This window comes from Pyricularia oryzae, chromosome 1 (assembly GCF_000002495.2).
Source record: "Pyricularia oryzae 70-15 chromosome 1, whole genome shotgun sequence".
NCBI lineage: Eukaryota > Fungi > Ascomycota > Sordariomycetes > Magnaporthales > Pyriculariaceae > Pyricularia > Pyricularia oryzae.
The window spans coordinates 2,936,803-2,959,175 of NC_017844.1; the positions used below are offsets into that span (position 1 = coordinate 2,936,803).

Below are 22,373 nucleotides of genomic sequence, written 5' to 3' on the forward strand. Positions count from 1 at the left end.
GGGGGGTTGCGGCAGCTTTCGCTTGAGTGCACGTGATCAGCCTTGCCAATGCTCCGACCCATCTTTGCCCCACCATGAATCAGGTGACTGCGCGGATCATTCCTGTTGGCAGAAAACCATTCGCTGCGAAATAGACGCGCTTCAATTGTTGTTAGTCTCGGTCAAACCCCGCCTAAACTCGGTGGCGAGCGTCTAGCCTAAGCCGGCATTTACTTTATTCGTCGACCTGAACATATCGCCAGTTTCTCGACGCAGCATCGCATTTATGCCAAAATGCGCACTGCGGATGTGTCCGGCCTGTCGTCGTCAACTATCGACAATGACCACGCCCCGCTTTCTCCCGTCATCGCCTCCCGGTCAAGCGAGGTCGGACCTCTACACAACATTGGTCTCCTCTTCTCCTGATTTGCCTTCGATTAATGAGCTGGTCTCGCGTTATGCAAAGAAGCCAAAGCCGCTTCGATCTGGCAGCAACGCTGCCTCGATCCCCACAACCGCAACGACGACTTTCACCACTGCAGCCAAGTTGCTACAGTCAGCGCAAGCAGAACAAGCCGATTTAGTCGAAACCCTGCCTCCACCGAGGGCAAAAACAAAAGCCAAGCCGAAACAAAAAGATCCACCCGAGGTCGTTGATCTGTCGCCAGATCTTCCGGTCAATATACCGGAGCCTCAGCCTGAGAGGCGCAAGGCTAGGAAAACTGCAAATGGAGTGACTAAGAAAAAAAGGGGGGGAGGGGAGGAGTCGGTTGCAGATGATGCTACAAATGAGATCACAACGCCAACAAAAAATCAACCTTGGAAATTTTTCAAATCCCCTTCGCCAAGAACAACTTCCGATCTGGAGATTACTGGTTTTCAAGAAGTGGCCGCCACAACTGCACCTGTGACAACAAGCACTACGGACCTAACAAAGGGCACAGCTTCTGCTCAAAACAAAGTGACCAAGTCGAGAGTACGGAAAACATCATCAGCAGCCTCTCGGAAAAAGAAAGCCGAGACTGTAAGTAGGCACTTTGCTGTACCTGATGACGTCTCGACTGCTCCAGAACCCATCACAGTCCCCGACGATGCTCCTGAGGAGCAGTTGTTCAACCTTGAGCCGGCAGTCGCGAGGCGCTTGGATTGGACACCTCCACGCGAGACAAACACGGCGGATCTTTGTCCTGTCTCATCCAACGCCAAGGAAGTCACATCGACCTTGGACGGCGCCCTTTCTGCAGCTCCGGCGGCTGTCCAAAACGTTTTCCTTACACTACAAGACAAGTTTGCCTATCCCGTAGAACAGGTCGCAAGACGACCAGACTCGCCAAGCAAAGAACTGGGCCCGCCGCCAGAAGTAATCAAGAAACGAAAAGTGATACAGCTTGTTGGGCCCTCAAATGATAGTAAAATTCCCAACCAAGCGTCTCCAGTCAAGTCAAAGGCACCCAAAAAGAAACCGAGGACCATCACAGATCTTGCCACAGCAGCATACACAACTGAGGGCAAGCAGTCAAATGCCCCAGCCAAGAAAGGGACTCTTACAAGCTATCTTGAAGGGCAAGGGGAGCAAGTCTTTCAACACTGCCACCCAGATTCCAGATTACGAAAGCCGGAAAGGAAAAGAAAGCCAAAGGGGCGTGGGCAGGTGCTCTTATCTCCTCTGTCAGCAATTGATCAATCCGCACGACAAGACTTTGTCTTTGGGACTTCAAGTCAATTAGCACAGGAGCATTCGCCGACTTTTCTGAGAGATCTACACGCCGCACTCAGGCAGTCGAACGACTTTAGCGACGATCCGTTCGCGAGTCCTATAATGGCAGCGCCACAGGGCCGAAAATTGTGGACTGCGGGAGCTCGTGGTGAAGAGGGCGATCTTATGAACATCGAAGTCATTGATCTGGTCGACTCTCCCGCCTTCCCGGATGATCCCGATGCTATAGTTCGTGCAGAGATGCAGAAAAGCCCCAGCAGGTCTGAACCTAAAGGTATCAAGAACAGACGAACCCCGATGGTCAACCTCGATTCCTCCGAAATTGACATTTCAGAACCACATGCTCGAGATTTAGAATCAGCCAACTCAGCTGAGCACACATTAAAAACCCAGGCCTCAAAATCTACACATTTTGCGTCTACCACACCACCTAGACCTACTAAAATTACAATGGTTCCAGCATGTGAAAATACTGCAGAACCCCCTATAGTCGCATCAGATGTTGATTCAGACAACGAACCTCCTCCGAGCAATCAGCAGGCCTATCAGATGCCTCCACCGCCTAGACCGGTCGTACCTGAGGAGACCGCGATTCCTCGGCCCAACTTTGAGGTTATGACAGATACCCAATTGTCGAAGCAGGTTTCCAGCTACGGATTCAAGTCAGTCAAGAAACGATCTGCCATGATCGCGTTACTCAATCAGTGCTGGGAAAGCAAAGCCGGAGCAACGGGTGCGGCAGGCCAATCTAGTGCTTTTGCCACTACGAGCCGAACGTCGGCCCCTCGCGGGCCTCGTGGGAAGACGAGTACTGCTGCAGCTGCGGCCAAGTCACCAACCAAAAGGCCTGTAGGTCGGCCGAGAAAAAACAGCGTCGGAGCATCTGGTGACGTAACAGTAGTTGAAGCCACGACACCAGTCAAACGACCCCGCGGCAGGCCTAAAAAGAACGCAAAAGCGGAGGCTAGTCCAGATATGATGCAGAACATAGCCGCGTCTATGCCACCCACGGTGGCTGCCGCAGTTAAAACGCCTCGGCGGCGCAAAAAGGCAGCAACGCAACCGGCGGTGGAGATTTTGGATTCGGATGGTGAGGCTGGACTTTCCCCCAGCCCATCGTTGTCCCCGGAACCAGTCTTTTCTTCCCCAGAGAAGGACAGTGTCGACGTTTCAATAGGAGAACACACAACGATGTCGCTCGCGGTTACACCTACCGCTCAACAGGCCGAGCTGTTCACACGCATCACACGTGCAGTGAAGAGTGCACCGCGGTCGACGGATCCTGATAAACCATCGTGGCACGAAAAGATGCTCATGTATGATCCAATTGTTCTGGAGGATTTGGCGGCTTGGCTAAATTCTGGGCAATTGGACCGTGTAGGCTATGATGGGGAGGTTGCACCTGCTGATGTAAAGATGTGGTGCGAAAGCAAGAGTATTTGCTGTTTGTGGCGCATGAGTTATCGCGGAAGGGAGAGAAAACGACTATGACGAAGTTGACGCAGCGAATTAAAGATTATTTCCCGAACTCCGGGGTATACCATGGCGGTTAGACATTGTTATTATGACAATGTCTCATTGTGATAAGGGTCACCTCTTTTAACCATGCTGGCTATTGTTACATTTCTTCCTTTAAGTTTTTTTTTTTTTTTCGGGGCCTCGCAAACTTTTGGAAATCGAAACTATTCGTAACATTTCCATGTGTTCCTGCATGATTTACTCCTGTGTTTCCACCCCCGAGTTTAAGGTTGATTGCGTTGTCCATTTTTAGCGTCACTTGCCATATTAGACCCGCACGCTAGCTCCAACAAGCCTCGGCTACTTGATGTCACAACTGCTTCCCCTCACAAGATCATCCCTTCACTCAGCTACCGACAAGGTGGGAAGCCGAGGAACAATCAAATGGCGACTAAAGCCATTTATGCAATGAATACGATCCAATGCGACTTGGTACGAGTAGGAGTAGGTGGTAAGATCGTATTTGAGTCATGCCTCCGACAAAAGCTCACCCCTCTAGCAAGGGCGATTAGTACACATCGAAATCGTTTTTCTTCTACTCTTGGCAAAGCTTCTTGCATTGGTTATCAGCACCAACCGCTCAATTGCAGTAAAAAGAATATACCAACGAACCTAGAGCCAGGATTTAGAGTCTATCGTCACTACAGCACAATGGGTGAAGACAAGAAGGGAGCCCGCGATGGGCCTGCACCAGCGAAGCCAAGCTCAAGGTAGGCAACATCTCTAGAGCTACACGATATCCTTCATTGCATTTATTGCGCGCCCTATCAAGGATGAGGTTCACGCCTGGGGGCAACAAAACCAAGTCCCTGGCTCGATTCCACGATGCTGACTGTTCCGGCTAGCATTGTCCTGATTTCACCACAAAACGAAGTGCTGCTGCTTAGACGAACAGCAACATCAAGTGCCTTTCCAGACGCTTATGTTTTCCCTGGCGGTAACTTGTCCAAATTCCATGAGCCGGGGACCACCACGGAAATTGAAGGCGATTGCCCCGAATTCCGCATGGCGGCCATCCGCGAAACATTTGAGGAAAGCGGAATTCTCCTAGCGGCGGACGCCGCGAATCAAACGCGGCTCCTCGACTTATCAGATACGGACAGGAATCTCGGCCGAAAGAAGGTGCACAGCAACGAGATCAAATTTGACGACTGGCTGGCTTCCACCGGCGGCGTCCCAGATACGGGCAACCTGTTCGCTTGCACCCGCTGGATCACGCCCAAGCCCATGGCCAGGCGCTTCAACACGCAAATGTACATCTATTTGCTGCCGCTGGAGGCCAAGGCCAACTCGGTCAAGCACGTGCCGACCTCGGACGGCGGCCTCGAGCACACCGAAGCCATCTTTGCCCCACCGCGCGAGTGGCTGAGGCGGGTCCGCCTGGGCGAGATTGTTCTCTTCCCGCCGCAGATCTACCTGCTGTCGCTGGTTGCCGACCACCTGCAGCCCGATCCCGATGCGGGGCCGAGGGATCTGTCGGCGGCACGAGAGTCGCTTGTGTCCTACCTAAAAACTACTCCCGAGGACGGCGTGCCCTGGGCGGAAAAGGTCATTACGCCAGAGGTCGCAGCACTCCCGGACGATGTTGATCCCGAGTCTGCGGTGGTTTGGAGGGGCAAGGTGCTACTCAGCCTGGCGAAGCCGAAAGGTGTCACGGATAAGTTTGTATTGGTGGATTTCCAGAGGGGAGGGCCGATGCATGGAGAGGTGGCTACGCGAGATGAGGTCCTCAAGCGTCCATCGATGAAGGAGAAGCTCTAGTTTGGGCACAGGGTGAACACTGGCGGACAACCGGACAACGCAGGTGATGGCGCCAGTAAAAGCGAAACAATAATCATGTGGCCGACCCTAGATCATTTCGCTCCCGAGAGGCGACCCATGACAAGCCTTGTCAGTCGTTGGCTGGGTCGGGGGCCGGGGGTTATACAAAGTCACAAATAAACAACAACAATAACAGCGGTCGCTGTTTGTTTGTATTTCCCCAATAGCCAACGACGCCAGGTTTGAATGGACGGGATTTGATGGATTGGATGGAACGTGGGGGACAACTGCCGCACCGTGCGTTTCCCTGGCTTGCCTTGGGTGGCTGTGGGTACCTGCAGGTCAGACGGGGCTAACAGACGTCGTCCAGGCAACGAGCATACCAACCAAAACATTACCCGCTTCCCTGGGCATGTCATCCAGCAGCGTGAACTCCACCCAACTGACCCAAGCACCTGAATTCACAGCATTGTAAATTGACGCAGCATGCTCATACATGACAACCTGCAACTTTCAGCGACAAAACAAAAAAGCTCACCAGAGGGCACTGGTTTGAGACAAATCGACAATACAATCCTTTTTCTTAGTTTTGGTTCTAGACGATAAGCAGTGCTGCGTTTATAATTTAACTACTTACTTTTCCGCATCACCTTTTTCTTCAATCTCAACTTGGGCTCAGTGTTTGTTTATATGCGCGTTCAAAACAAAGCGCCCGACGAATCTTTGGCTTGAAAACACTGCCATCCCCACCCAAAAACAGTCAGACACAAGCCTTGATACCTTGAAAACGAGATTCTGTTTTTTGATTTAGCAAATTTTCTGGCGACTCGTCATCATGAGCCGCGCAGACCCAGGCGCATCTTCTATCACAGTCGCAGGTTGGTTTTCGCGTTACTCATTCATGGGTTTGCGGTTTGTTTACTGAATCCACGTCTGCTGCGCAGTGCGAGTGCGACCATTCACAATACGCGAGGCGGCGCAACTGTAAGAGCAACGTCCTCTCGATCGATTTCAACATTCCGCTTCTCGGCAAACTGCTAATACCTCCACAGGATCAAGAACGACGATGGCACATTATTCCTCGGCGACGGCTCGCTAGCCGCAGTACCAACACCGAAGCTCAAACAGCATGGCCTCAGATCGGTGATCAAAGTTGTGGACGATAGGTGCCTGTAAGGTTTCCGGACATCTACACCGCTTCAATACCTTCCAGGCACCAAAGATGCTAACTTGTCTGCTCCTTCCAGTGTTTTCGATCCCCCAGAAGACAACCCAGTGCAGAAGTTCTCCCGGTCAGTGGTGCCATGCGCCGGCAAGAAGGTCAAAGATCAAGTCTTTGCTTTCGACAGGATATTCGACGACACCGTGTCGCAAACGGAAGTGTACGAAGGAACAACGAAAACGCTCCTCGATAGCGTCTTGGACGGCTACAATGCCACAGTTTTTGCCTATGGCGCTACAGGATGTGGAAAGACTCACACAATCACCGGCACGGCAGCACAACCCGGCATCATCTTCCTCACCATGCAGGAGCTCTTCGAAAAGATCCAGGAGAGGAGCGACGAAAAGGTCACGGAGCTTTCGCTTTCCTACCTGGAGATCTACAACGAGACGATTCGAGATCTGTTGGTCCCCGGCGGCAGCAAGCAGGGACTGATGTTGAGGGAGGACTCGAACCAGGGCGTTTCCGTCTCCGGGCTGACGAGCCTGCACCCCAAAGACGTGCAGGAGGTTATGGATATGATTGTTCGGGGCAACGAATACCGCACAGTATCCCCCACCGAAGCTAATGCGACATCATCACGATCACACGCCGTGTTGCAGATCAACATTGCCCAAAAGGACCGGAATGCGGACGTGAACGAGCCCCACACCATGGCCACCCTGAGCATCATCGATTTGGCGGGCAGCGAACGTGCCAGTGCGACAAAGAACCGTGGCGAGAGGCTTATCGAAGGTGCAAACATCAACAAGTCGCTACTTGCTCTAGGCAGCTGCATCAATGCATTGTGTGACCCTCGAAAGAAGAACCACGTGCCTTATCGTAACAGCAAGCTCACGCGACTGCTCAAGTTCTCCCTGGGAGGCAACTGCAAGACGGTCATGATAGTCTGTGTTAGTCCCTCGAGCGCACACTTTGACGAGACCCAAAACACGTTGCGGTATGCCAACAGGGCAAAGAACATCCAGACCAAGGTCACCAGGAACGTGTTCAACGTGAACCGCCACGTCAAGGACTTCTTGGTCAAGATCGATGAGCAGATCGCCATGATCAACGAGCTCAAGGCACAACAAAAGGATGCCGAAAAGATCTTCTACGCCAAGTTCCGCAAGCAGCTTGAGAAGCGGGATGGCGTGGCACGTGAGGGCATGCAGCGGATTCGCTCTGCGTACGAAAACTCGGCGCAGGAGAGGCAAGACAAGATCAACAACATGAAGAGACTAAAGGGGTTCGAGAGAAGGATTGGGCAGCTTTCGGCATGGATCGCCGCTTTCGACGCCATCTGCGACTCACGTTCGGATGAGAACGGAATGCCCGACAGCTTGGCAGCCATGAGGAAAACAGCACAGGGTGTACTCGCCGAGCTGGAGCACAGTCGCCAGCACCTTCATCAGAGGATTGAGCGATCTAACTGGGAGCGAAGCATCGATTCTGCCCTGCAGCACAGCATTTCGCAGTTGTCGAGTGGAGACAACGTGGTTGACAACGGCGAGGTGGCAAACCTCACGAGGGAAGCAGAGCTTCTCAAGGCCAACTTCATCCGTGAGGCTTACAGAGAAGTCCTCGATCAGGACCGAGCAGGAGACGCTGCCGCCGTCCAGGTACTCCTGACCGCTCAATTCGAGATTCTCGCTTCTTTGTCATCCACATTACAAATGGATGAGGCCGAGGCAGTGGCCCATGCCAAAACAATCATCCACCGCCTTCTTGAGACTGGTATATCTGCCACATCTCACATCGTCAAGCCTGACGGATCCGTTATGCCGGTGGAGAGGTTCTCGCCATCAAAGCGCGGAACCCCGAAACGCAAGAAGCTTTCCAACGTGCACGTCAAACCGGTGGCCGCCCCTGCTTTTGTTGCCATGTCTGAGGCCCAACAAGAAGCATTCGCCTCCCCGATGAAGGCCTCTCCCCGGCGTCGGAAAGCAGGCGCCCAAAGGAAGGGTGTCTCATTCACACCGGTCAAGAAGAAGTCGCCATCCAGGAGGTCTGTTCGCTGGCGCGATGATGAGACAGAGGAGGGCACATTGGCGGACTTTGCAAAGACGCCGCAAAAAATCGAGTCCTCCCCCGAGGCGACCAACACCCCGTCAAAGGCGGAATTGCAACCTCCAGCTATCCCATCATACCTGGAGAACACAGACGCTGGGTCCGACTCGAGCCCTTCCCTGGTTGCCCCAGAAGCAGCCAGCCTTACCTCCGGCCTGGCGGCTAAGCCAAACAGGTTCCAGGCAGGCTTCCTGTCCAAAGGTCGTGTATCCTCCATAGGCGGCGGTGGCTCCCCATCTAGCATTCCTTACCCGGTGAACTACGCTTCCAGCCCTGACAGCGACCGACCGTCTCCCCTGCGGTCTCTTGATGCAGGCAAGGCGTCAAACATGCTTTCCCCTCCCCCGTATGGGATGAGAAAATCGAGCATCCCCCGGTCGCCAAGTCTTCTGGCCCTAGATGAGAACACACCGTTATCATCGTCTCTTAATGCACGACCGCCACCCAGCAAAGTTGAAGCCTCATCTTCTGGCTCTGAATCGGACACGCCCATCGACAAGGATAATCTCCGCCTGGCCATTCACAATGTCAAGCGAAAGGACAGGTTGTCACTGATGTCTGGCACAGCTGCGTCCAACGCCAAAGCACGCCGCATTTCATCAACCGGCTCCGCCGGGTCGTCCCACCACCGGACTTCAGCCTCGTACTCGGGTCCGTCGACATCGCTGTCGAGCTCGACAAACGGCATCTCACGCCACCAGCGCTTGCGCCGCAATAGCTCTGAGCGCCGGCGCAGCCCACCCATCTCGTGCTCGCCAACCGCTAGCGACAGTGACGGCAGGTTGGGTCAGTCATCCTTTGCTCGGTCATTCACACCGGGCCAGGCACGTCGCATGAACCTGGGCGGCAGTCTCCGCCAGGAGAGCAGTATCACCAGCCCCAGCGGCGATAAAGGACCGGTCAAGTCTAGGAGAATCACGATCGGCACCGCTGCGATGGGGTCACTGAATGGTGCTGCCAGAAAGGACGGTGCTGCGCCTAGGCCCAGCGTCATTTGGCGATGATTAATGACTTTGTTCTTGGTTATGTTTTGTTTAGTTTGTCGTGGCTTCTTTGTCCACCTCTATGCTCTTGGGCTCGGCCGTGTGACGATTTCGTCGCTCTCGGTACCTGACATCAAAGGATTTGTTGGTCGGATTTCACAAGCTTCTGCGTCGTGTCAGTCTGCATCGAGTACGAGGCGTTTTTCTTGTCTTCTGTTTTATAGTTTGCTGTACATATACATTTTCTGTGATCAAGTGACGCGAATGGGATTGTTTTTCGGTTTCATCACTATGACTACACTGTTCCTACTATGCATAGGTACCTACTTAGATGTTACTCTAGTTTACAAGCTTCGAGCGTTGACCGAATGGCGACCGGTACTACAGAGCCTAGAAGTCATGTACTGTGCAAATACTGAGCTCATCAATATCCCTACAGTACTTCCCACGTGATGACTTCTTAATGTTGCCCAAACAGACAGGCTCCTCTTGTGTTACGTAAACTTGACCTCCACTCCCCACATCAAACAACGCGCTTTTTTCTCTGCAGCATTTCTTTCTGTTCGTTGTTCGACTGAATGCTTTCTTCTCCTCAACCGTAACCTCAGCATCATCCTCGATATATCGTATTGTCATGGAGGTAAGTCGACACGCAAAACACATTTCACAAAATACCACACCCCTGAGCATATGATGACAAAATCCCAATTCCAAAATGTTTCAAGACGGGATTGAGGAGGTCACGCTCCAATGAAACCGACTTTCTCTGAAGCTCACACCAGCCTCGACCTCGTGACATCTGAATTTCCAACGTGTCGCAACATTTACTGATGCTAGTTGCAATAGGGATACCGCTTTCTGGGCTGTCTGGTACAGGCACTGTGGTGAGATGGGCTTCAGCGTCGCGCGTGGTCAGGCAGTTGATCTGCCTTGGGCTTGATGCTTGCAGCCAACGGTGCTTAATGGTTTCTGAGCTTGCTGTCATTTGTCTACTCATCCTGTAGTCATTCGCAAGACTGGGGGCTCACGCACGGCCTACCAGGCTGGCACGGGTCAGCTTGGTTTTGCTTGTAGCTTAGTATAGCATGTTGGACATCCCGTCAACATAATGAAGTCCTTGTTGTCCTTTACGTTTACTCATGCTCCCGCTCTTTGTTCTGCTCTGCGTCCCCAAAAGCGTCGATCCCATCGAGCGTGAGATATCTCAAAACCAGGTAGCTGAGCCATCTAGCATGTATGCTCGTGGCAGTTAGGGCGACCAGGAACGTGTACCGTTGGAATACATTCTTGGAGCTGCGGCTGCTTTGATCTCATTCGAGGTTACGCGTCTACTCTGGATCTCATGCCACCAGCCGCATATTCTTTGCACAGCATGGTGTTTCGTTCCGGTACAGGAAATGAGTGCTACTCAAGCCGGCTACCGGCAGCCTCGTCAGGTCTTGGATCCGTGAAACCTTGTACAACCGCAAATTCGTGTACGGAAACTAGCCTCGCTCCTCTAGTTTTAGACTACAAGCACAGTCGAGACTACGAAGCCACTGCAAATGAAACAAGTATAAATTATACAACTACAGACATACTGTCAAATATGCATCTCTCCAAGCTCAAAGTGCTTTTTTTTTCTTCCTCACTTGAGCTTCTTGGCCTCGTCCTGCTTGACAAAGGCCTCGAGCTTCCAAAGCTTGAACTTGTTCCAAGTTTGCATGTCAATGAGCCACTCCCCGGTGAGCAGGCGGGCGAGCCAGACGCGGCCGGCCAGACCTCCGCCCCAGAACCAGTCCGGTCGGCCGAACCAGGCCCGCAGCATGATGGGCCACTCGGGCTTCAGCGACTTGCGCACCAGCTGGGAGGCGAACTTGCGGGTGTCGACGGTCCCGTCGATCTGGGAGTAGTTCAGGCGCCACTCGAACACGTCCTTGACGCGCTGGTAGAGACTGTCCGCTGGGAGCGGCTTGTGCACCTGCGTATCCTTGTTGAGAGACCTCACGGTTCTGCGGGGATGAGGATGGGCATTTAGTCACATGATGCCTTTCCTCTAGGGGGGGGGGGGGGGGGGGGGGGGGAAACAGAACAACAGCAGTGACGTATCGTTATGAAACACGACTTACCCCGTCATGGAAACCATGACCCGAACCCCAAAGGGACGCATCTCCATCCGCAGCACTCTCGAGTACGAGTTCAGCGCACCCTTGCTGGCGCTGTAGGCCGAGGCGAACAGGTAGGGCGTGACGGACGACAGAGACGAGATCATGATGATGAGCCCCTTGGTGGCGATGAGCAGCGGCGCAAACGCCTTGACCATGGCCATGACGCCAAAGACGTTGGCCTCGAACATCCAGCGCACGTCGTCGAGGTCCATGTCGGTGGCCGGCACCACTATTGAGCCGCCACTGTCGAAAGGAGGGAAGATGGGTATTAGCCAAGGGGGCCAGACTTTCCAAGGGGGTTGTCTGGTGCAAACACATGTGGAAAGGGCGTCTCACGCATTGTTGACCAGGATGTCAAGGCGGCCGCCAGTCAGCTCGGACACGGCCTTTTTGCACTCCTCGATGCTCTCGGTTTTGGTGACATCAAGCGGCAAGGTGGTCATGCCCGCCTCGGCCAGGTCTTTCATGACCTCGGGGCGACGAGCGGTGGCGATGACATGAAGACCTGCGGGGAGTCGAGGTTAGGAAACATGCATATAAAAGCTTGACACTGACTCCTCCCCATATGATGCGCCAAGACACCAGGGTTCCAAATGCAGGGTCTTGTACAGACCTTTGGCATGATACTCTAGGGCCAGAGCATGTCCTATGCCGCCGGGAGTGCACCTGGGGTAGAATGCAAGTCAGTTCAGCTCGGGGTGTTCCAATAGAACTTTTCTTTTTGTCACTGCAAAACTCATCACGTACCCCGTGATAAGCACCGTCTTTTGGCCAGGCTTCAATGCCATTGTTCAAAAAGATTACGCGAGTCGACTTTTTTTTTTCCTTCCTTGGGTATATGTTGTTGATCAGCCCTTTATGGCAAATGCCAAGATTATGTGTATCTTTGGGTCGATTGGGCAAAATTAATTCCAATTCTTTTGCTTGGGATTTATGAGTGAGCTGGCAAACGAAGCGATGACCGCGGGCGCCCGATGCATCACAAGCAATACGTTTTACGCAGCCAGATAATTGAGGTACACCTAGATTGGTCCGTCTGGGATGTGCCTTTTTTGCTATTGTCAGCAACGGATTGGCCAATGGTGGATGCTCCAGCCCCGCAAGGTTGCATCATGCCGAGGCACGCGCAAGCTGGCGTTGCAGAAGCACAAAAAAACCACAGGGAAGGGGGTAAAAAAAGCTTTGGATGAAAGTCCAAGGACCTGTTTGTTAACGTTTTCATACTTTGAATAAAAGAAGAAAAACCGCATCGTCCAAACTTGGATACCTAGGTGCCTAGGTAGGTGGTCTGGAACTACCTAGGTAGGCACTAGACTTCCATAACGGTCTCCGAAAAGCAAGCAAAACAAATCGTTAGTGTTCATGTGCTTTTCGGTAGACCCTTGATCGCGTGACAAGCAGCCCATTATGCTTGTACTTGTGTTGCCATAGGTTGTAAGCATATTTGGCAATGGAAGGCTCATCCTAATACTGCTTTCGGTATCGGTTTTGCGTAATTGAATGCGGACTTGAGTACTGTCAAACGTCGTCCCTGTTCCAGTCGCAACGCTTGCTGCGGGCGGAAACCAAGCGCACGTCGTCGGAAGCTATGACATGGCATCTTGACAAAGCTATTTTAGGTACTTACGAAACTAGACTAGACTAGATCTTGGTGTAGTCTAGATCACAGACATGCATGGCAACAGAATTGTTTGTCTCGCGCGCTAAAGCGGCTTTTTTTTTATTCATTCATCGATTAATCATTAAATAGACGGTCGGCTATACCCGCCGCTATCCATAAAAGAATTGCTTTTTCATCCTATTTCATGACATTCATAGCGCCGTAGGCTTAGGCGCAGAGGGTAGCCTCGACGTTGATGGGCAGAGGGCAGCCGTAGACCTTCTTCATGTCGGGGCGGCTGTAGCAGCCGGCGTCGTTGGGGGCGCAGTTGAAGTCCTGGCAGCCCGCACCGGGGGAGAGGGTCACGCGCTTGTCGGCAAAGGCTGTTTACGGGAAGATTAACCATGTCAGTAAGTCTTTCTTGTCAAAACACTAACTACATTGGGTGTTGTTATCCGGGGGGAAGAAAGTATGAGAAATGACGTACGGTTGCCCCACTCGCTGGACAGCTCATAGTAGCCGTAGTCCGGGTTCGACGAGAACGAGTAGCCGATGAACAGAGGGCTGGTCAAGGTCTTGGTCTTGGAGACCTTGACGGTCGAGCCAGACTTGCGGAAGTCCTCAGAGAAGGTCTGGCCAGCCTGGAGGGTGGTCAGAGGGCCGGTGGCAGAGCCGTCGTAGGGGAACGACTGGACGTAGACGGTATCCTGGCAGTTGTTGTGGACGATAGCCTGCTGGGCAGAGGCGCCAACGACGAGGGCGATGGCCGCGACGGTGGAGGTGAACTTCATTTTGGCGGTGGAGGTGATGGGGTTTGTTTCGACCGTGAGTGGGAAAGTTCAGGATAGGAGTGATCAGGCTTTTGGTATCAAGGCGGATGAAGACAGGAACAAACAAAACCTGAAGCCTGATGCCAAAGGGCAGCCAGTCTTATATAGACTTGGACATATACACTACATAGGTCAACATACGGCTCGGAATCCCACCCGTCTTCGGCACCAAGGCGCCGGTGAGGAGACGTACGAAAGTAATGTAACGCCGTGTAGCCGACAAAGGGGATCATGATGACATGACATCGGCCTTGACCTTCGTGTTGCATTTCCGCCTGGTTGTCTCCATGGCGATGCGGCATAGCAAGCGCAATTACTGGCAAATGAGACCGCAAAGCGGGCAAGCTGGAGGGGAAACAGGGACAGACAGACCAGCAAACAATAACCCAGGTAGGTAAGGTAGGTACAGTGCTGTACTGTACGGTAGGTAGTATGCAACGGTAGGGGTCCAAGAAAGAAAGTAAAAAGAAAGGCTGCACTGCATCAACCCGGCAATATCCACAGTAAGACACGAGCTTTCTTGCGGCTCGTATTCACCTTTTGCCTTTTGGCGGACAGCCCGTTCGAAATTTGCTCCAATTGCAGCGTGTTTTCGATGGGCATGGGCGGGATGAGTTCCCCGCAAAAAAATCGTTGGAATGCAACCAAGGCAACCCACTGGGTGGGCCGAGCAAGAGCCGGCACGGAAGCCTTTGGAGCGGAGCCCACCCCAAAAAAGGCACCCGCCAACCGCTGTCCTTTTCTTCCTTTTTCCGCACACCTTGGAAAGTAATGGGGTAAATAAAACGGGCAGCCCAAGCATAGCAGAGACCCTCCCAGTTGCGTCAGTCCAATCTCACCGTACCTGGGCGGACTATGCGGGAAATCTGGCGATTTCCGGCAGTCTCCATATACTTACTATATTATGTTTATTATGATGTATTTCAGGGGGAACAAAGGAATGCTTCGAAAGCAGCCATCGAAATGATTCCGAGGAAACCCGTCGTGCTTCCGTCAATTTCTATGAGTATGATGGCAGGATTCGAAAGTATAACACGGGAAATTCCCCGATTCTCGAGTTTAGACCGGCGTCCTGCATTCCGCTTCTGGACAGCTCGGGTTGGTCATTTATTTTGACGTTTGTCATGGATACGAGATGGTTAAAGCATGGTTCCTCTCTTACCACCCCCAAGTACCTGCCACAAAAGTTAGTGTTCCTGACAGGAATGGATCCTATTTCTGGCGGCGGTGAACACAATGTGTTTTTGCTGGGGGTACAGACGCACGTGATGCGGCAGCCTATATTACGGTATGTACTGGGTGCATCTTACGAGGTAGTGGGCTGTCAATTTGCGCGACCTTTTTTTTTTTTTTTTTTTTTTTTTTTCTGAAGCAGGAGTAGACGCTGTCATCTTGCGCTAACTTTTGTTAGTCTCTTGTCGACCAGACTATACCCTATCTGACATACAACATGATTAATTACAGTCTTGACAGTCTTGACAGTACACATCTCATCTTACCCAAATCACGCCCACCGAATTTATTTAAGCTGTACCACTTGGGCTACTATACTAAGTATCTATATACATACCTACCTATGCACCGTGCCGCCCGCTGACGGCTCCCCGCCTGATCCTGATCTGGCACACTGTATTCGGCCCTTGGGGACCATACATGATACTAACGGTTTTTTTTTCTTTTTTTTTTTGGTCTGTGGCGAGAACCTTTTTTTCGGTCAGGATCTCACCGATAATGACCCGGAAGGCGTTTACACTGGCATGATCTGCGACCAACAGGCCAGATTTGCCAAGTACCATGGTTACGCAGTCATGACAGCTTTGTGTTGCACAACTTTTGCCTTGTATGCCCCGGTTTTGCGAGCTTGACATCTGGGCTGAGTTATTTCCGAGAACCCAGACAAACGTCACTTGATGGAACACAAAGGCATACCGGGGATCAGATGAGAAAAGAGGAACGCACATCCGACAGCACCGAATGTCTTTAAATCACTCCGACGATCATTCAGCCGTCAAAAAGCGCTTCCAGTGGAGGTCTGAATACTTTTTTTCTTGTAGCAGTTTACGGCAATCCCGGCTACAAATTTGGGTCGCATTCCTCGTCAACAGCCATCCAGCAATCATCCGCGTCGCAATCGTCTCGAGAGTTTTCCGGCTCGTGTATTGAGCAGATTGGGTGTAGCAACCACACAAAAGACCAGCAAGTATATCCCTCGACAGCAAAGGTGGCAATTGGGCATATTCAAGGTTACACAGACGTCGTGAGAACTACTGTCCCAGGTTCGACACGGGCTGTTTTTCGGATGCGATGCACCGCAATTTGATGTGTAGAGTCTGTGATAGAGCGACATGATCCTGTTTGCGTATCATTTTCTCATCGGCCTCGCTGTTATTTGCCGTAATACATGGTTGGCCGGGCGGAAAGGGCCATGCATGCCAGTAGAATATGATGGGTCCGACTCATGATGACAACGGCAACTCCGGTCGCCCATATATCCCATGCGAGGACAAGCAGGCCAGACCCTGGATCCATAACATGAGGATAGCACAAGCCCCGGATCTCAGGAAAAGAAGCAAATGACGCCGGGCGGTTAGGTGTGATTAGTAGAAAATACATTTAGTAGAAGACGCCCGTCTTCCTCTATATTATGTACTTGCAATTAAAAAAAAAGAATTAAAATAAATAAATAAAGAAAAGCAGGCAGCATTTATTAACTTTTTACAAGTACAGTACCTTGCTATTAGTGACACTTTTTGTCTACCCCCACCAGGCTCCGAAATATGCATCGTGACGCCCTTGACGGTATGCCTGCCTAACCGCCTCCGGCTGGCCCCTCATCCGTTGTTGTTCAAGCAGACAGTCCAACCAAGCGTTTACGAATATCAGACAAATATCAAGACAACAGCAAAGCAAATCTCTGCCTAAATCTGGTTCTTCGCGGCGCACCAAAAGGTCTCTTTTATGGTCTGTAGAAAGGTGAAAGAATGGAAACCAAAAGGGTTAGTCGCAGAGAAATTCTGTGGCAATCTTGAGAACGGGCACTTACTACCAGCGTTGCTGAGAACCGCAGAACATTGGCTGCGGTCGAAATTTGCTGGGCAAGAAGTGCCACCGGGCCGACGAGGACATAGGCTGGGGTCGACCTTTTTGGGACAGTGACTGGCGTCGAAATCTTTCACTTTGGGACAGTGACTGGCGTCGAAATCTTTGGGCAATGTAGAAGCAGCACCGAGATGAACCGTGGCGGTGCAAAGAAGAAGAAGACACGTGAAACGCATTTTTTTCTTTTCAATGTGTTGAATATAGTAGTAGTAGTAGTATTATTTAACGCCGGGCTCGGCCCGGCTCATTAGCCGGCCGTTAGCAGCCTCCCGAGGGGTATCTCGGCGCGCTTTCTATTTTCTCTATTTACACAGCGGAAAACAAGGGCATAGAAGCGAATCGAGCCTGACCGGGTTCGTGCCCGGTCCTGCTTACAGGTTTGTTCACTGACGCGACCCCGTGCCTTCAGGCGCACGGAGGATTCGTCTGACGGCAGTTGACGGCTCTTCATCGAGAGGGGCCTGTGTCCAAACAGCGGAGCTGTCGGTCGTTTGTAGCCATGGAGACGAAGTTCCCAACAAGTGTGGGCTCGACGGCACAGGCGGGTGGTTGTTGTCGATAGCCAGCCGGGTTATCCTTGCCACGGGTAAGCGGGGAGGAGGTGGAGGGAGCAGGATTCGAACCTACGTTACTCAAGTAACAGCCATGGCGCTTAACCACTGCGCCATTCCCCCCGAATGTGTTGAATATAATGTTTGATTTGGCTTCGAGATTGGCTCAAAGATCGAGATGGCACCCGGGGTGGAAAATGATGCAGTCTTTTGTAGTCAACTACAGTGTATATGAGGACTAGGAAGCATATTTAAAATAGCCTGAGTACCTGGGGATGGATCCCCTGGCGCCTGATGCCGATCAATTCCCAAATTACCCGTGTTGATAATTCTGGCATCTGGTCTGGGATGCACCTTATGCAGGCACAAGGAAGCCGGATACCCCGCGGATGTCTACCAGTTACTAGTATATCTACAGATGGCACAAGCCCCCCGAGTCGTGAATTCAAAGTCTTGAGATTTTGCATGCAAAGACTGGGAATCATGCCAGACCTTTGGAATATTTTGACTCTTGAGCATGAGACCTTTTTTTGAATATCTAGTGAGACTGTGAGAAAGATGCCATCAGTTAGATGGGTACTTGTAAAATGAAAGGTCTTGGTCCGATACGGGATTATAGGGGAAATCAATAAATCTCTTGCTGTTTGTTTACAGCAGTATAAGGTTTATTTCATTACACGAAACCCTGGAGTAACAGTTTTTTTCAATTATAAATTCATAGTCAGCGAGAGCAGGAACCTAGGTAAACACTTTGTGGCAGGAATAGAGTAGACACTTGTGTAGCTTGGAACAAAGACCTCGGGAAAGCATCTTGACCGAGATTACTAGTCCCACTTCCCTTGCGTCTTCAGATTTTGATATCAAGATCAGCTGGTCTTTGCCAGAAATTATAAGTCTGGAAACAGTCTCACTTGATTTATAATTATAGCAATATTCTTCTCCTTTACTTATTGGTCTATCTGCCTTGCAGGCCCCTATTTCAATCACAAAGGGGAGGTTTCGAATATCAGCCAGTATTCTCATTAAAATCATTGGTGGCGGCGGTCCTATAGAGTAGAGACCATCCATTGACAGGCCATCACACCGTATCCCCTCGCTCATTATCCGGTGGTGGCTGCGCCGATAGACTGCCAATCAACCTCGTCTTGGTCCCTTCTACCGGGGATTGATTGCAGCTGAAGCATTTCCGTCAAATATAGACTTTTGGTGCAAGTAAAAAGGATGAGGGGTCAGTTTTTATCTTGAGCTCTGGGAACGGGAGGCTATTCGTGTCACCCGAGACAAAATCCCAAGGCCTTGGCCACACTGAAATCGAACCTATCGCATGAGACAAGACCAATTGTGACCAGTCCGCCCAAATCCAGAACCTTTCTTGGTTCCTTCCTATCCAAGAAAAGTTGACATGTCGACTGTTGTAAACCCTCAGTCTTCAGCTTCAATTTCCACTCTACAAGTGCGTGTGCGGCTGAGATGTTGCCCCTGGGAAGGAACGAATCTAGGCCCCATGGCCTCCCTAGATTGCCCGCAAAGATGGTAGTTGTATTCGAGTCGATTCGGTGTATTTATACTGTCGCCGTCGTGCTATTCCCAGAGACAATGTTTTCTCTATCAGGGACATTGCACTCCTTTTTGCAGGCATCGCTCTTGCCTTTTTGTCCATTCTTTCCCACAACTTGAGCATCCCCCTTTAAAAAAGGAAAGATGCTTTCAAAGCTTCTCCTGGTCGCTCTTGCCGGGGCCTCTTCTGTCCTCGCAGAAGGCTTCAACGTAACCATCGTCTACGTGGAGCCGCCTGGAGGATGCACCACTGCCAACCAGTCCACCTGCGCCAACAACCCTCCAGACTCAGGGGCGCTCTCCGTCTCTGAGCCTCCCCAGCCCGGGCCCATCACCACGCTCCCGCCGGCGACCCACTGGAGCACCTGCACCAGGTGCATCAGCAATCTCGTCCCCAGGGAGCCCGAGACGCCCTGTCCTCTGTACTATGGAAACGCAGATCCCTGCAAGGAGGGCTACTTTGGCACCCTGACCTACTTCTTCAAGGCCCCCGTCGTGGTGCTCGACCACTTTGCCCTGGCCACGGTCGAGTACGACACCGCCTCGGGCTCGCTCAGCGTCGGCTTCCAGAGCAGAGAGGCCTTTGCCAAGGCGTCGAGCTCATGGGCCGCCGGCATCGTCCTCGTGGCCAACGTGCCCAACTGCGGCTCCGCGACCGACAGGTGCTACTTTAGCATCACCGGCCTCGAGGCGTCTGATGCCAGCCTGACCATCGTGGCCGCCGGCAAGGCTAGCGACCCCGAGAAGCTGATCAACAAGGCCGAGGCTGAATGGGGTTGGTGGGTTCCCCGGCCGGGAAGCCTGTTGTGTAGTTTGTCTGGCGGCGGTCAGGGGTCGGGCTCGAATGGGCCTGGGGCATCCCCTGGGCCTGGCTCTGGCAATGGCAATGGCAATGGCAACAGCGCCAACAACGGCAACGGCAATGGCACCTACACCAACGGCACCCAACAGAGCAGCTTCAGCGAGGACCGCACTCGCTGCGTCGCCCCCGTCGACACGGTCCACGGCCTGCCCACGGCCTGCTTCGGCCCCTACTTTGACGACGACCTCGACGACCAGATGGGCTACAGCGACATCGACACCCTGGGCGAGTTTGACAATTTCATCGACGAGCTGGCGCCCGGCGACGACAATGCCATCCAGCGCCGGTGGCTCATCAAGAGCATCTTCAACAAGATCATCCCCAAGCCCATCCTCAACGTCGCCAAGGCCATCATCGCCCCGATCCAGAAGCTCACCACCATCTCGGGCTCCATCAGCAAGGACCTGTCCTTCAAGATCCCCGACTCGAGGAGCGACAATCCCGACGCCAAGCGCCTCAAGGACCCCAGCCTCAAGCAGACCCAGTCCCCCTGGGGCGACGCCGTGCTGCTCAAGTCGTTTGGCAGCAGCCCCCAGTCCCTGGACGAGCCCACAGGGCAGGGCGCTGCCGGCTACCTCAACGTCTACTGCGTGGGCTGCGGCGTCGACGGCCGCGCCACTCTGACCGGGCGGGCCGCCTTCACCCCCGTCGGCGGCTTCACGCAGGGCGAGGTCGAGATGCGCATCGACCTCAACATGGTCTTCAAGCTCGGCATCGACGCCAAGATTAAGTACCAAAAAGACTTTGAGAGCTCGCTGCTCGACGTCGGCCTGCCGGGCCTCTCGTACGGCATCGTCACCATCGGCCCGCGCGTCAGCCTCGGCTCACGCGTCTCCCTGCTGGCCGCCGCCGAGGGCAAGCTGCTCGCCGGTGCCGAGATGGGCATAACCAACGCCCTGGCCAAGCTCGACTTTGTGAACCCCTCCAGCTCAAAGACTGAGGGCTGGGAGCCTTACTTCAAGCCCGTGTTCGAGGCCGAGGGCCAGATCATGTTGGCGGCCGAGCTGGGCCTGCCTGTCAGCGTCAAGTGCGGGCTCAAGATTGGCGGCTTCGACAAGAGCGTCGGCCTCACGGACGAGCCGTCCATCAAGGCCACGGCCCAGGCGGCCGCCAGCATCGGTCAGGCCAGTGGCGGTGGCTTCAGCGCAGGCTTCGCCTCTACCGATGGCTGCACCGGCATTGCCACGCAGATCAGCTGGCGGAACAGGATCTATGTGGATCTCCTGGGCTCCAAGAAGGATCTGTTTGACACCAAGGACAAGGTTCTCAAGCGGGGCTGTATTGCGTGAGTATACCCCTTTTCTTTGCTGGTCTCCTCGTTTTGCCCCGTCACCCCTTGCAACATGTTGCTAACCATTCATGGCTCCCGACACTCAGCCTTCCCGGCAGGGAGAACCCCCCGTCGTCATCCTCAACCGCCACTCCCAGCGGCATCCCGGCAACTACCAACGTCGACGGAGACACCCCAGGCACCACCCAAACCGCCATCCCAACCAGCACCGATGAAGACGAGGGCACCCCATTGACCACTGCATCCTCATCCACCCCATCTACCGACGAGCAAGACGACCAAGACCCCACTCCCGAAGCCAGTGAAGACAGCCAAGACCCCAGCCCCCTACGCCTGGCCAAGCGCCAAACCACCACTCCCCCAGCCGCCGCGATCCAAGACCTGACCAGCCAGGTCAAGGGCGGCAGCACCGAGCTCTCCTACACTAGCACGCCCATCCCCGCGAGCCCCTACAACCGCACCGACGGCTTCGAGCTGTCCCTCATGGTCGACCCGGGCGCCGAGACGGCCCTCGTGGCCTGCGGCGACGGCAACGTCTACCTGGCGGGCGTGGACTCGCTCGCCGACATGACCTTTTGCACAGAGCTGTTTGAGAACTACCGGGACCTGCTCGTCGGCGACGGCTCCGGCCGCATCCTGCACTACTACAACAACACCATGGGCCGTGTCGGCGCGAGCCGCCTGCGCGTGTCGGACGGCTTCGAGCTTCCCGCCCTGGCCGTGCCCGTCGTCATGGTGGCATTTGAGGGCGAGTACGAGGGCGGTGGTGGGACTGGGACTGTAGACAGCGACAGCAGCAACAACAACTCGACCGCGACTGTTGGACGTCGCCAGGAGCAGCAAGACCAAGCCGGCGACGACGGCTTCCGCTTCTACGCCGTCGACCCGGCCATGGAGCTGTCGTACCCCGCCGTGTGCACCTATGCCGACGGCAGCATGCCGCGCCTGTTTTTGGTCCGCGACCCCGTCGACGGCCTTGCCGTCCTGGCCACCGCCGCCGTCGAGCACTCCATCACCGGCGGCAAGGTCCAGGACTGCTTCCTCATGCCCGTCGTCGAGGGCAAGTACGACGAGGACAAGGGTGGATATGCCGGTTATGGAAAGACCAACGAGACCAGCTTTGAGTACGATGCTTGAGGGCTTTTCTTTTTGTTTCAAAATTTAAAAAAAGAAACATCCACAACCTTTGGCTGTGGGATTCTTCTCG

At 53.3% G+C, this 22,373-nt stretch overlaps 8 protein-coding genes and 1 pseudogene across 9 annotated transcripts; 5 read left to right on the forward strand and 4 right to left on the reverse strand.

The window, feature by feature from the left end:
- Positions 1–319: 319 nt before the first annotated feature.
- Positions 320–3,187, forward strand: MGG_16183 (structure-specific endonuclease subunit SLX4; the record flags this gene model as incomplete). The annotated part of the gene is made up of 1 exon (XM_003709506.1): positions 320–3,187. One exon carries the CDS (start codon positions 320–322, stop codon positions 3,185–3,187), a length of 2,868 nt encoding a protein of 955 aa, XP_003709554.1.
- A 678-nt stretch (positions 3,188–3,865) lies between these two features.
- MGG_16184 (uncharacterized protein) lies at positions 3,866–4,975 on the forward strand (the record flags this gene model as incomplete). The annotated part of the gene is made up of 2 exons (XM_003709507.1): positions 3,866–3,924; positions 4,060–4,975. 2 exons carry the CDS (start codon positions 3,866–3,868, stop codon positions 4,973–4,975), a joined length of 975 nt encoding a protein of 324 aa, XP_003709555.1.
- An 835-nt stretch (positions 4,976–5,810) lies between these two features.
- Positions 5,811–9,250, forward strand: MGG_06839 (kinesin; the record flags this gene model as incomplete). The annotated part of the gene is made up of 4 exons (XM_003709508.1): positions 5,811–5,853; positions 5,920–5,959; positions 6,028–6,147; positions 6,223–9,250. 4 exons carry the CDS (start codon positions 5,811–5,813, stop codon positions 9,248–9,250), a joined length of 3,231 nt encoding a protein of 1,076 aa, XP_003709556.1.
- Positions 9,251–9,762: 512 nt separating this feature from the next.
- Positions 9,763–10,411, forward strand: MGG_16185 (uncharacterized protein; the record flags this gene model as incomplete). Its single annotated transcript, XM_003709509.1, has 2 exons — positions 9,763–9,869; positions 10,076–10,411. Coding segments are annotated over 2 exons (265 nt in total), but the record flags the coding sequence as incomplete, so codon positions are not given.
- A 357-nt stretch (positions 10,412–10,768) lies between these two features.
- Positions 10,769–13,085, reverse strand: MGG_16186 (uncharacterized protein). The gene is made up of 5 exons (XM_003709510.1): positions 12,124–13,085; positions 11,990–12,042; positions 11,713–11,881; positions 11,338–11,619; positions 10,769–11,220 (listed from the first exon to the last, which is right to left on the reverse strand). Exons 1-5 carry the CDS (start codon positions 12,162–12,164, stop codon positions 10,857–10,859), a joined length of 909 nt encoding a protein of 302 aa, XP_003709558.1. The 5' UTR covers positions 12,165–13,085; the 3' UTR covers positions 10,769–10,856.
- On the reverse strand, positions 13,014–13,944 carry MGG_16187 (uncharacterized protein). The gene is made up of 2 exons (XM_003709511.1): positions 13,464–13,944; positions 13,014–13,359 (listed from the first exon to the last, which is right to left on the reverse strand). The coding sequence occupies exons 1-2, from the start codon at positions 13,765–13,767 to the stop codon at positions 13,205–13,207; spliced, it is 459 nt and encodes a 152-aa protein (XP_003709559.1). The 5' UTR covers positions 13,768–13,944; the 3' UTR covers positions 13,014–13,204.
- Positions 13,945–16,503: 2,559 nt separating this feature from the next.
- Positions 16,504–17,472, reverse strand: MGG_16188 (uncharacterized protein). The gene is made up of 2 exons (XM_003709512.1): positions 16,850–17,472; positions 16,504–16,769 (listed from the first exon to the last, which is right to left on the reverse strand). The coding sequence occupies exons 1-2, from the start codon at positions 17,079–17,081 to the stop codon at positions 16,561–16,563; spliced, it is 441 nt and encodes a 146-aa protein (XP_003709560.1). The 5' UTR covers positions 17,082–17,472; the 3' UTR covers positions 16,504–16,560.
- A 35-nt stretch (positions 17,473–17,507) lies between these two features.
- Positions 17,508–17,579, reverse strand: MGG_20070 (annotated as a pseudogene). Its single transcript has one exon. The product of its transcript is annotated as a tRNA-OTHER (tRNA).
- Positions 17,580–19,157: 1,578 nt separating this feature from the next.
- On the forward strand, positions 19,158–22,303 carry MGG_06842 (uncharacterized protein; the record flags this gene model as incomplete). The annotated part of the gene is made up of 2 exons (XM_003709513.1): positions 19,158–21,160; positions 21,253–22,303. The coding sequence occupies 2 exons, from the start codon at positions 19,158–19,160 to the stop codon at positions 22,301–22,303; spliced, it is 3,054 nt and encodes a 1,017-aa protein (XP_003709561.1).
- Positions 22,304–22,373: the final 70 nt, after the last annotated feature.